The 12,257-nt window shown below is 46.3% G+C and overlaps 2 protein-coding genes across 3 annotated transcripts; one reads left to right on the forward strand and one right to left on the reverse strand.

Moving 5' to 3' along the window:
- Positions 1 to 6: 6 nt before the first annotated feature.
- On the forward strand, positions 7 to 1,032 carry CYREN (cell cycle regulator of NHEJ). The gene is made up of 2 exons (XM_010709657.3): positions 7 to 66; positions 184 to 1,032. The coding sequence occupies exons 1-2, from the start codon at positions 19 to 21 to the stop codon at positions 436 to 438; spliced, it is 303 nt and encodes a 100-aa protein (XP_010707959.3). The 5' UTR covers positions 7 to 18; the 3' UTR covers positions 439 to 1,032.
- An 84-nt stretch (positions 1,033 to 1,116) lies between these two features.
- TMEM140 (transmembrane protein 140) lies at positions 1,117 to 3,176 on the reverse strand. 2 transcript variants are annotated; one of them, XM_019614149.1, is made up of 3 exons: positions 3,047 to 3,176; positions 2,228 to 2,535; positions 1,117 to 1,450 (listed from the first exon to the last, which is right to left on the reverse strand). In XM_019614149.1, the coding sequence occupies exons 1-3, from the start codon at positions 3,168 to 3,170 to the stop codon at positions 1,301 to 1,303; spliced, it is 582 nt and encodes a 193-aa protein (XP_019469694.1). In that variant the 5' UTR covers positions 3,171 to 3,176; the 3' UTR covers positions 1,117 to 1,300. The 2 variants fall into 2 exon arrangements, with proteins under 2 accessions (XP_019469694.1, XP_019469691.1); XM_019614146.1 differs by lacking the exon at positions 1,117 to 1,450 and having other exon boundaries at positions 1,534 to 2,535.
- Between the last annotated feature and the right edge of the window lie 9,081 nt (positions 3,177 to 12,257).

Raw genomic sequence — 12,257 nt, forward strand, 5'->3', positions numbered from 1 at the left:
GCGGCGACCGTGTACTGCATGAACGAGGCGGAGCTGGTGGACGTGGCGCTGGGCGTGCTGGCCGAGGTGAGCCCGCGGCTTCCCTTCACCCCGAGCGCAGCGGCCTGGCCATGGGGCTGAGGCCCGCAAGGGCAGCCCTTTGGCGTGGCCCTCTGTGGGGATGGCTGATGGTCCTTGTGTCAGAGCTTGCAGCGTAAGGGAGCTGAGAAGAAGGCCTACAGCGAGAGCCAGGAGGAACAGGACCTTCAGCAGGTGGAACAGGAGCTCCAGGCAGCACCAAGCCAGGCTCCCGGAGGCACAGCCAGCATGGAGGAAGGCAGCAACCGCAGCCCGGGCCCCCCATCTTCTTCTGGTGCCAGCACAGATGCAGAAAGGACTGGCCTTGATGACTCTGATGATGATGCTCTGAAATACGTCAGGGAGATCTTCTTCACTTAGCATTGCCTCTACACAGCTGTGCAGGCAAGGACAGGATTAGGAAGGCACAGCCCTCAGAGAGGGCATTCCTTGGTCACGTGTCAGGCAGTGTCCTGCTGGTCTCCCTTAACCTCACATCTTGTCACTGTGACACTGCAAACCCTCACAAACAGCAATAAAGGGAATGAAGGAATGCAGTTACTGTGCATACTCAAGGGTGGCGAAATATGCTGGACACTAATAGGAGCCTGAGCTGAGTCTGAGCAAATTGTGAGCTCCAAGCTTGCGTTGGATGGGGCTGAACACAGGGCAGTAAAGAAGGGGCTGCATACTTGATATGGGCATGAATTGCCTGTCAGCTAAGCTGTGGACCAGCAGCCCACCTGTAAGTGGGATTCTTCTGATGCTAGCTGCTGGAAAAGACAAGGTTCAGCTCGTGGTGAGAACATCCCGAGGAAGATCGAGACCAGCAAGGTGGTTCATGTGATGTGGGTAAGAGTGGTAACTCATGCACCCATGTTACTTGGAATAAAGATTTGAAGAAACAAATTCTTTTGTAAGTACCTGCTTACCTTCAGTGGAGAAGAACTAAATAAACTTTTTTTCTTGTTTTTACTTGGCTTACAATTTCAAAACCCAAAAGAAGCTCCCTAGGAGGGAAGAGGAATCTAGGAAAAGAAAACTCAAAAGTAGAACTCATGGGCTGAAAAAAACTATTTAGTAAGACAAAAGGAAAATAATAGTAATGACAGTAATGCATCTTTACAAAACAAGGGATGTACTGGTGAAACAACAGCAAATTATCAGTTAAATATTTCTTTGTATCTCACTGCGATACACAGCACAAGATGCAAAATACTTCTATATTTGTGTGTCCTCCAGTTTAGTTGGAGGTTGTAGCCGCACTGTCCCTTATCACGGTCACGTAGGCCTCTTGCAGCAGGGCAACTTGCCTAGACTTGCACAGGGTTGGTAGGACAGTCTGTCTTCTGATGCCACACCCTCTTTGGCAAGCTTCTTCCCCTAGTTCTGACTGCAAAATAAGCATGTGATTTCCGCACGTACAGCTAAGCAGTGCACCCATATTTGAGAAAGTGAAACGTTTTTAAAGATTTTCCACAGTATTTTATAGTATGGGATATCCCTTTGATTAGTTCAGGGCAGCTCTCCTGGTTCTGACCCCTCCTAGTTGTGTGTGTCCCCTCAGTCCCCTTGCTGGCCTGGCAGAGATGCTGAAAACCTGAAATGTCTTCAGCTCTGCACAGCACTACTCAGCAACAACTGAAACATTGGTACGTAATTAAAATTGTTTTTATCCTAAAGCCAAAACACAGCATTGTAGCAGATACAGTGAAGAAAATAACTGTCCTCGCTGAAACCAGGACACTGGATGTGAACACTTGGACTAAGGATCCTGCCAATGATTAAAGCTGTAGCATGATTACTGTTATAAATCACATCATCCTGCATCTCATTTTCAGATTTTAATGGGCAAGGCCTCTTCAGTGAAAGGGCTTTGACATGGGTTCATGTGCTTGGCCCAGATGGTGTACATAGTGACAGTGAGAATCTGGAGCAGAATCAGAGCCAGAACCCCAACCAGTGCCAGAAAGCCCCCAGTAAAATCGGAGGGGTTAATCCACGGTGAGGTTTGGAGGAGAAATATACCTAAGCCTCCAGATAGAAGTAACATTTTGGTGATGAGTATGATGAGCAATACCCTCCAGCCCTTTACCTTGTCTGTGCACCTCACGTTTGCAAGGAAAAGGGGGTAGAAGAAACAGATAACTGAGCAGATGTAGACACAAACCCTGGCCAGTGCTATTCCTAGCCAGCTGATTCCCATGGCCTGCAGATGGCTGACTTCCAGGCACTGCAGCTTCTCAGCCGTCTCGTTCCACAGGCAGAAGTTGTAAAAGCCGATGCGTTTGTTGGGGAGATTGACCAGGTTCCCTGCTTCCACCAGTAGTGCGTAGATCATCAGTCCCAAGGTCCCGACAATCTCCAGGATGGTGAGTGCACAGAGCAGGTGCCCCATGTACCTCCAGCACAGCAGAGCCGTTCCATGGCCCAGATGCTCTCTTGATACCATGGTGAAGCCCGCTGTGGGGCCACTTGCTGCAAAACATGAAGGGGGGGGGAACCCTTTGGTTATAGTACATGGTGCCTTTCCAAGGAGAGCTCGGAGCCTGTCACAGAGAACCCAGCATTCCCCCTGCACACGGAGCACAAGTGTTTCTGCCCTGCGCTGGCTGTGCTTCCCAATGTATTAGAGGGGATGGGAGATGAGACCAGTGTTGTTCCCTTATCTCCACATGTGCCCCATGTGCCATAGCCTCACACTGAACAAGAAAGGAATGTGTCAGCAGGTAATGCAGCCCAGTAAGGATGGGGTTAAGAGCTATCCTGGGAAAATGCTTCTTATTTAATTCTGGTCAGACGAGGACATCCCTTGTGATCTTTGGACGGCTGAGCAGAATGCAGGCATGAAAGAGTCTGAAGTGCAACTTTACCCCCAGCCCCCACAGCCCTGGTACACTTGGTGCCACCATTGCCCCACTTTCCACATGCCACCAAGGCCCCTGCATCCCCTTGAAGATCTGAGCACAGCAAGGCCAGTCACCCTCACCCCTGGAGGGTGTCCCCACAGGAAGGCAGGAATGATGCACCTCTGCCCTGGTTGCCTGAGGAGCAATGCCTACACAGGTGGGCAGCTGTGACATCACCAAGGGGTACCCCAGACCCAGCTGCATCTGCCCACTCACATCTGCTGGGGCCCAGGGGGGTGGATGCAACAGACAAACCTACAGCCGCCGTCTTCCTCCCTCCTCTGGCTGGTAGCTTGGTAAATGCAATTGCCTGCTGCTCTCCCAGAAGTGCAGGCTGTCCTCAGTGCCTTCCTGCAAGCTGCTGTTTCACGCTGAAAAACAGGGAAGTGCCATCAGGAAAGGGAATTGCTGGCTGCAGAGGCTGACAGCATTGCAGTACCAGCCACCTTGATCTGCGCAGGAACACCAGCACAGGGTAAGGAGCTCAAGACCTTGGCTTCATGCTTGCAGCTCTGCAAATAATCCCTTTCTTCAGTTTGCCAAGCATTATCTCCTATAAATCATTTACCAGTTCCATCAAGAAGCTCACAGTGTGGTCCTGCTATCTCCTCTCCGCTGTCAATTGTGCTATGGTACATCATCCCAATGTCCTGGGTGTCCACAGCCAACCTTCCTACACTATGCTGTGTGCATTCCCACCCCGTGGACACTTGCGGATTTGTTACAGTCTCTGAGTTTTCAGAGCACCTTGAAGGACTTTGCTCACACCTCTGCCCAGTGTCTGGCAGTACTGCTGGTGACTGGAAACCCTTCAGCATCCCCCTCCCATCCACCTGCATGTTTTAGAGCAGGACACCTACACTAAATGTGTACACAGATAAAAAAATCATAGGATCATAGAATCATTTGAGTTGGAAGGCACCTCTAAAGGTCATCTAGACCAACTCCTCTGCAATGAACAGGGACACTATGGCTAGATCAAGTTGCCCAAAGCCTGGTCCAGCTTAATTCCATCTCAGACTTCTCTTCCCCCGCTACAGTTATAGCCAGGAGGAGCACTCACAGCATGCAGAGAATCACAGGATTCAATCAGATCTGCCCCTTCCCCAGGTCAGTGCCTCACTTCTTCTTATGGCCTCCCTTGGAGCTCTTCATGGTGGGCTTCTGGAAGGGCTGGGAGGCCACACGGAGGATTCCTGCTGTTCTGGACCTACTACAAAGACACAAATGACCAGGAAAACATAAACACTTGAGCTGGAAGGGACCTTTAAAGACCATCTGACCCAACTTCTTGCAATGCTCAGGGACACCTACGACTGATCAGGGTGCTCAGAGTCTGGCCCAGGACCAGGATGATGTACAGTAGGAGTAAAATTTCATCAGAAATATCTGACAAACCCCTTGATAACTCTCTAAGAATGGCAACTACTGCCATCGAACCAGACTGATGCATTAGCTTCACAAAAACAAGGTCAAATATCCCACTGCTTTTATGGTTTTGTTACTCTTTTTATGTTTCAGTAGGAAAATGTGAAAAAAGTGCCTTATATACATTAAATATATTTCCTATTTTAAATGTAGCTCAAGACAAGTCTTCTTCACACAGTGCAGCTCCAAGGTTGGACATCCATGCTCTACATGAATGTCCTAAAGAAGGTAGGCTTGTAGAAGCATGGAGTTTCTGCTTAATCATCCCATGTCATCTTCTATTCCCACACCCCCAAACAAACGAACAAACAAGCCTACCAGGAATTAAAAGTTGTAGTATCACATTTGCCACACAGGGAAGCAAATTTAGATGCCTAGTAGGTTCATGGACAGGTGTTGCAGAGGTAGAGGAGAGCCAGCTCAGGGTGCCCATGCTGCTGAGTGATTGCTGCAGGTACGATGCACCTTGGAACCCCTGGTCTCTGCCCTCTCCTCTCATGTCTCAGGACCTATTTGTCCCTTCCCAGCAGTGCAGCCTCCTCACTCCTCAGGCAGATCTAGCTTTGCAGCCTCCCACTGTCCACAGATCTGCCTGTGCTGGTGCCCTGTGCTAGCTGGGTCAGAGAGTGCGTAACTCAGCAAAGACACATAGCCTGGATATGAAGCCAAGGCTTGGCAGCCCGCCAGCGGTGCAGGCGCAGTGTTGGTGAGCCTACAGCCTGGTCCCAGCTGCCTTGGAGGCAGCCTGACTGAGAAGCTGGGATAAACAGGAAAGAGCTGTCACTCGCATACAGCTGGGGCCTTTCACAGACAGCTCCTTTGCATCTCAGCCCATGACTTTTGAACAGGAGAGTCTATGGCTCTACTACAGTGGGCAAGAGAGCAACCCATGTATGGCCAGCCCCCAGCTGGCTCCGCTCTGTGTGTTCAGGGTGGACGCTGCAGGAGCTCCGTTCCTCAGCTCTGTGTGTTGGGCCCTGGAGCTGCCTGGAGTATCTGTGCAACACAGGGCTCATTGGGATGCTGGTATCAGGATGGCACATGCCTTCCCAGTCTGTTTGCAGTCAGGGAGCACCTTCCCCTCAGTGAGCTGCAGGTGGGCAGAGGGAGCAGGACAGGAGGCATGCAGCTCTGGCTGGGTCTGGCCTTGGGGGGGGTGGGAGAGCCCACGGTGATCCTCCTGCAGGGGCACACAGCTGTGCAGAGCCTAGAATCAAGAGACTGGCAGTCTCTTGCAGCAAGGAAAGGGAGGAGCTGTTCCCTCCTCTATGTTAGCACCTGACAGCACTGCTTGTTCCCCTGGTAGTTCCCCCCATTGCCATGACATTGTAGGGGTGGGGGACACCGCTGGAGGATACTTACAGGTTGCCCATCAGGATGAGTGCGGAGCTGAAACAAGCTGCAGAGCAGATCCTGCATGTGGCTGCTGCCAGGTCCTGTGCTATCTGTGCTCTGACGTACAACCCCTGTTACACAAGACTTTATGCCTTCTGCTTTCTGTTTTGGTTTAGAGGGTTCTGGGATCCTGATGCTGTGCTCCTCCCAGATACTGCGTCATAAAAAAATGTGAGAGGAAAGAACATGAGCCAAGTCGCCACTGTCTCAGCTGGGTGGAGAGTTGCACTTTTTTTTCCTGGTCCTGCCAGCTGTTGTGTATAACTGACTGAGTAATGGGAATTGTGCTGCTAAAGTGGCTTGGGCAGCTGTGGGGGCTGAGAGGAGTTTGCTTCATTGGAATACTTCTGTAGAGTTGACCATCTGAAGCTGTGGTGTGGATGTTGTGAAGCTGATGCTTGCATCACCAGTTCTTCTGTGTTTTTGAGTTCCTGGTGACTCACTGCAAGCATAGCAGAAGTTGGCAAGAAGAGATCTCGGTTTTTGGCAAGAAAAGAACTGGGTTTTTGGAAGAAAAGACCTGGTTTTTTGCAAGAAAATAACTGTTTTTTTGGAAGAAGAGATTTAGGTTTTTGGCAAGAAAACATCTGGGTTTTTAGCCCTACATCTAAAGTTGCCTATTCAGCACCTGTGTGCAAAACCAGTTCCTTCTCTCACACCTGATTTCTGATCCCTTTTCCTGTTTGTGCTTCTGTCAGCTTCTGCTTTGCAGCTTGCCCCCTGGCTAACATTGTCTCTGCCAGCTGCAGTTTGCAGTGTGTGTGGAGTCGTTTTGGTGTTAAGGATCTGGATTATGGTGGTTTAGATCACAAGTGGATTGGGCAAGGATTTTGGTGGGGGAAATCGGAGGGGAAGGGCTTGCAGCAATTAACTTCTAGCAGGCCACAGCTGCTGAGCTGACTGTGGTGAATGGCCTGGCTGCAAAGGGAAACCTTGGAGGTGAGCATGGCCATCATTTAACATTGTGGTTGCCAGCTGAGGAATTGAGGAATGGGCAGAGGCCGCTTTAGTGAGACCTCAGTTCCAGTCAGGATGACTGCCAGGGTGGGTCTGCTCTCTCAGCTAACCAGGCCATGCTTGTCACGTCACAGCACTTCTCCTGGAGCCACCATCCTCCAAGGGTGGCTGATGCCCTCCCCATCTTCTGCACTTCAGCCCTCATGAGTGTGAAACCTGGCCATGCATCCTGGCTTTAGTCTTTGCATATGCCTCTATCTGTCTGGCCTTCTCTGCCCTGCTCAGGATAGTAAATCCAGCATTTGGGAATGTTACCCTTGGAGTGTGGCATCTTTTGGGCCCTAGCTGGTTTCCAGGCTGTGCACTGATGGCAGGTCATTCCTCAGTGATCTCTGAGGAGTTTTCTGTCTTTTCCCCTGCAAGGCCATAGACTCTGGTGCTTGTAATGTCTCTTGGGATCCCAGCAGGGAGAGGTCCAGTCAGCCTGTCTCAAGACTTGCCCTTAGTCCTAGCTGACCTAGAATCATAAAATCATAGAATATCCTGATTTGGAAGGGACCAGTAATGATCTTTGAGTCCAACACCTGGCTCCACACAAGGACTGCCCAAAAATCAGACCATATGTCTTAGAGTGTTCAGACTCTTCTTGACCTTATTCTGGAGGACTCCTTCCACACCTTCAGGTGCCTTTCTGGCTGCTTTTTTCTTTCCCTTCCTTCTCCTTTCAGGCCTTCAGGCAGTAGAAGATGGTGCCTCAAGACTGTGCAGTTGCACTATGCCTGCCATCGTTGTCCTTTGGGCATCTTACAGGTGTCTCCTGGCTACCTCTCTGTCTCCATACATCCCAATTCTATCTGGTTGTTATAAGAACTAACATTTATACAAATCTTTGTATGTGTATCCTTAAGATAAAGCAAATCTGTACTTTAAGTCAGGACGGTCATCCTTGGGCTCATGAAAGGCAGGTCATGCTTGACTAACCTGATCTCCTTTTATGATCGAGTGACCTGCCTGGTGGATGAGACTGTTGGTGCAGTCTACTTAGACTTCAGCTGCTGACACTGTCTCTGACAGTATTCTCCTGGAGAAGCTGCAGGCCATGGTCTGGGCTAGTATACTCTTTGCTGGATTAAGTACTGACTGGATGGCCGGACCCAGAGAGTGGTGGTGAATGGAGTTAAATCCAGGTGGTGATTGGTCATGAGTGGTGTTCCCCAGGGGTTGGTACTGGGGCCTGCCCTGTTCAGTATTTTTAATGGTGACCTGGATTGAATTGAATTGAGTGGACCCTCAGTAAGTTTGCATATGACATCAATTTGGGAGGAAGTATCAATCTGCCTGAAGATACGAAGGCCCTTCAGAGGGATCTGAACAGGCTGAGGCCAATGGGATGAAGTTTGACGAGACCAAGTGCCATTCCTGCACTTAGGCCACAACAAACTCAGGCAATGCTACAAGCTTGGGGCAGAGTGGCTGGAAGACTGTGTGGAGGAAAAGTTTCATTAACAATAATAATCAAAAGTAAAGCACGGGTGACCTGGGACTTTCAAATGTTTTGCTTATTTTAGTAGCTGTTTTAAAAGTAAGATACTACACTAGACTCTCAGAAGTTGGCAATGACCCTGGTACCGATTCCTAAGGGAATCTCCATAGAACAACTATGTTGTCTTATTTGAATTATGTTATTGGAAAAACTTCTCAGCTATATGGAGTACTGCCCCATTGTAATCAACCTGAAGGATTACTGTGAGAGTTCATAGGCTAATTAGAAGGAAGGTTAGAGTTTACTTAACATTTTACCACACTGTTCACAAATCCCTTTTATTTGGAAGAAATAATAATATTACAAATTTTATCTTGTCTGTAATCTCCTGGTAACTAAAAAGAAATAAATCTTAGTGAATCTGAACCAACTGTATACTTCTTTTCCTATAGCTATCATGGTGAGGCAGCTGAGAAGCTAAGAGCTTGTCTTGGATTTCAGTCCAAGGTAGTGCAAAGCTAAATGGCTTTGTGTTGTCTGTATGTCTGCTGAATTTAGGACTCTGTGAGGCTGACTCCTCATCAGATGTGGCCAGTTCTTCCTTCTTGAAGAGAAAAATAATTTAGGCTTTATTTATTACTGGCAATTCTAGCCCAGCTCCTCTCAAATGCTAAAAACTTGATGGCCCTGATTTTGCAGCAGTAGGTTACATTTACACATTAAAATGGAGTACGCAGTAAAGACAGAGACAAGGTAGAGTGAGGAAGCCTGCTAAATTGCTACAATCCTAAGTACTACACAATATAAAGGAGACAAAACTTAGTACCTGTTTAAAGAAGCATATTTTTCATCTCTTCTTCCAGATGTCTGTACAGTGCTGTACACCTTAAGACAATGCAAACTATGCAGGCATATTACTATAATGAGTAAAATGCTACCCAGGTACATAAGGACACATGAATGGCCATATTGGCTTAGACCAAGGGACCACTTATCACAGCAGTCTGTCTCCTAGGTGACTCTGATTCTGTGTGGATGCTGAGGAGGGAGTAGAAACAGAACATGCACAATACAGTTTCTAAGCACTCTTTTCTGTTCTCACTTATGACAGCTGAGGACATTTCCCAGACCATATGCAGCCTATCTATTTAAAAACTCCACGTGGTGATTTTTAAGGCATATGTCCACCTGAATCCATGCACATTTTTTGCATCCACACATCCACAATATCCTCTAGTAAGGAATTCCAGAATTTGTATACAGATTTTATGTCAAATGCTTTTGCATGTAGAATTTATTTGTTGGTGAAAAGGAAAATGATTCTCGTGGCTTATGATCAGTGAATGGTGGTTTCAGCTGCTCAGTGAATAATCCCTCATCCTTAGAATCTTAGGAAAACTCCCAAATAGAGTTGAGGTGGATGGGTGACACTCAGCTATTCATATAGCTCCTTCTGGAAGTGAAGACTGCCACGCAGAATCAGTATGTATAGTTTAATACAAATGATGCTTTACACACAGGAGACACTCCCAAATAAACTTGTTTAGAATTTGGGATGATTCTTCACATGGTAAGAGAAACTTCATAAGCACACTAGTCAGCTGTGTGTGAACAGTTTTTCAGAAAAAAATGGCAAGAAGAATTTTTTGTTTCTGCAGGTTTTGTACTCTATCACTGCTAGCCATAATCCATAGTCAAAGTTCTGGAAATTGTTTAAGTAAATCATATAGATGACTCTTTCACATGCCTTTCTTAGCTGAAGAACTGGAGCTCCAAGACACATCCTGATATTTTGCAGCAGGTTGTCTATTCTCTGCTTCAGGCAGTAAGGGCAGGGAGAACTGTGATGTGCTTTGTTCCTGGAAGGATTTACTCTTCTTAAACTTTACAGCTTGTCTTGCTTTCCTTTTTTTCTCAAGTTTTCTGGGTTTTGAGGAGAGCTTCCCTGTTTTTTGTTCTCCCTTTTTTGAATTGCTCTTTGCACCATGGTCATGATCTGAGTCAAAAAGGAGGAAAAAACAAATCTGCATCAACTATTAGTGAATTACTACTTACTGAAAAATTACATGGCCTTGGTTTGTTTCACATGATACTGTGGTATTGTGGGAGAAACATTTCCTTTACTGAAGGAGAGCCACAGCATAATTCAAAACTTAGTACTAAAATACGGAAGCTTCAGCCTTAGGCAGAGAACCTGTTTCTACTGCTCCAGCATTTTCTACATTTCACAGAATCAGATTTTACATCCCTGTATCTCTAGTAAATGCAGAAGGAGAGTCATGCAGGGTCACAGGCATTATCCCTTACCACTACGTTGAGATTTTTCAAATTTTTTCCATGGGCTATTCTCAAAGAGGTTAAAGATATTCTGGCCATTCAGTGTCTCAGCTGGAAAACTCCATTAAAGCCAGTTCTGATATCCTCCATAGAATGCCAGCTACACGAAGGAGTTTTCCAGCACTACTACTGCTTTGCTAAATCCTACTGTTCAGTATTTTTGGAATAGAACAGTAACTGAGAAACCTTTTAAATACTGAAATGTCTTCTGTGAAGAGTTGGAGACACTTTTGCCATTATGTTTTTTTGTCTTCTGAGAGATCAAATTAAAGCTGGATGAATGGAAATCTTCTCTTCTGGATAGGATTATGTCACAAAATACACTTTTTCCTGGCTCCTGTGGCACAGATGGCTTTTCACAATTGCTGTTAATATTACAGGTGAGTCTTTCAGAGCTAAAACACATGGAGATAAGGACAAAAAGATATTTTATTTCCGTACAAATTCATGACAAGATATATATAAAGATGATGACCTAGAAGACAAAATCATTACAGGTAAAACTCTTGCTACTTTCATCTAATGCATTTCACAGAATCAATTTCCTAAGAATCACAGGAGAAAAAAGAAGTAATGTACTGTATTTCAAATTTTACAGAGCCACAAGGCCATCACACTGCATTAAGGACACCAGTGCCAACATTATGTAGCCCTTATACCACTATCTCTTCTGAGTCAGACAGAAGCACCCATCGTAGAAGCAGCAGAGGGATACCTTGCAATTACAGGAGAAAGACACCAAGACATTTCTTCTCTCTTTTATCAGTTGAAAGCCTAACTTTTTTAAGTATGTGTAAAAAAAGCCTGAGCTGAAAGGTGCCAAGCAGGGATCCTTGAAATTATTTAATTTTAACAAACTGATTTGCTTTATTTCACAGGGCAATTCTGTCAGGATCTGCAGCTGTCTAACTAGCCAGCTAATTCCACTTTGGACTGTTGCTAAACAACAGCCATGTGTGCAGAAGGTACAGAACATTTGTTCTACCAAGGAATGAACACTCGGTATTACTGCCATAAAGTTTTGCAATAGGGTACTACCTTCATTGTTCATTGTCAAATTGACACACCCTAAAAACAAAGGGAATGCTCTAGCACTGAGCTGTGTAACAGAACCATGACAATGTTGTTGGGCATTTGTCTTCTCACTGTTTCTTTCTGGCTGCATGAATATGCATTCCCTCCCTTCCTCCCTCTCTCCCAAGGCAGCAGAAATCATCCCTTCCTTGAACAAAGCATCAGATCAGTGCCTGTGCCTCTCTCTGCCACTCCAGCAAAGCTGGTGAAAGGAGGGCTATAGGCTAAAGGAGAGGGTCTGGTGCTCTAGGTAGGAAGGAGGACTCTCTTCTTGTCTAGCATCACCTTTCACTGAAGTGTCCACCATGCGATGGAGTGGCAAAGGACAGCTGTCTTAGTTTGTGAATGAAAAAAAATGAGTATGAAAAGGAGGAGATGAGTTTGACAGAAATCAGCTTGTGATCATTCCTTCACTCCAGCTTGTGAAAAAATTAAAAGTTCATAGAAAATAATACTCTCCTACCTGAAATACTTTCCCACTTGTTTGGCAGAGGCTGCCATTGGCAATTTTTCTGTAAAAAAAAAAATGGGAAAAAAAGAAAAATATTCAATGTGCATGTCATATGTCTCAAAAAAATAACAACAAAATGAATCACCCAAATTTTGTCTTGGCCAGT

This window comes from Meleagris gallopavo, chromosome 1 (assembly GCF_000146605.3).
Source record: "Meleagris gallopavo isolate NT-WF06-2002-E0010 breed Aviagen turkey brand Nicholas breeding stock chromosome 1, Turkey_5.1, whole genome shotgun sequence".
NCBI classification, from domain to species: Eukaryota; Metazoa; Chordata; class Aves; order Galliformes; family Phasianidae; genus Meleagris; species Meleagris gallopavo.

What these genes read in the sequence shown, in the direction of transcription:
- TMEM140 (XM_019614146.1), bottom strand. Translation starts at nt 3,170, where the DNA reads ATGCAGCTGGGTCTGGGGTACCCCTTGGTGATGTCACAGCTGCCCACC. An exon ending in TGTGGGGACACCCTCCAGGG is followed by an intron (nt 2,536 to 3,046) that starts GTGAGGGTGACT and finishes CATGTTTTGCAG; the next exon opens with CAAGTGGCCCCACAGCGGGC.
- CYREN (XM_010709657.3), top strand. Translation starts at nt 19, where the DNA reads ATGAACGAGGCGGAGCTGGTGGACGTGGCGCTGGGCGTGCTGGCCGAG. An exon ending in CGCTGGGCGTGCTGGCCGAG is followed by an intron (nt 67 to 183) that starts GTGAGCCCGCGG and finishes TCCTTGTGTCAG; the next exon opens with AGCTTGCAGCGTAAGGGAGC.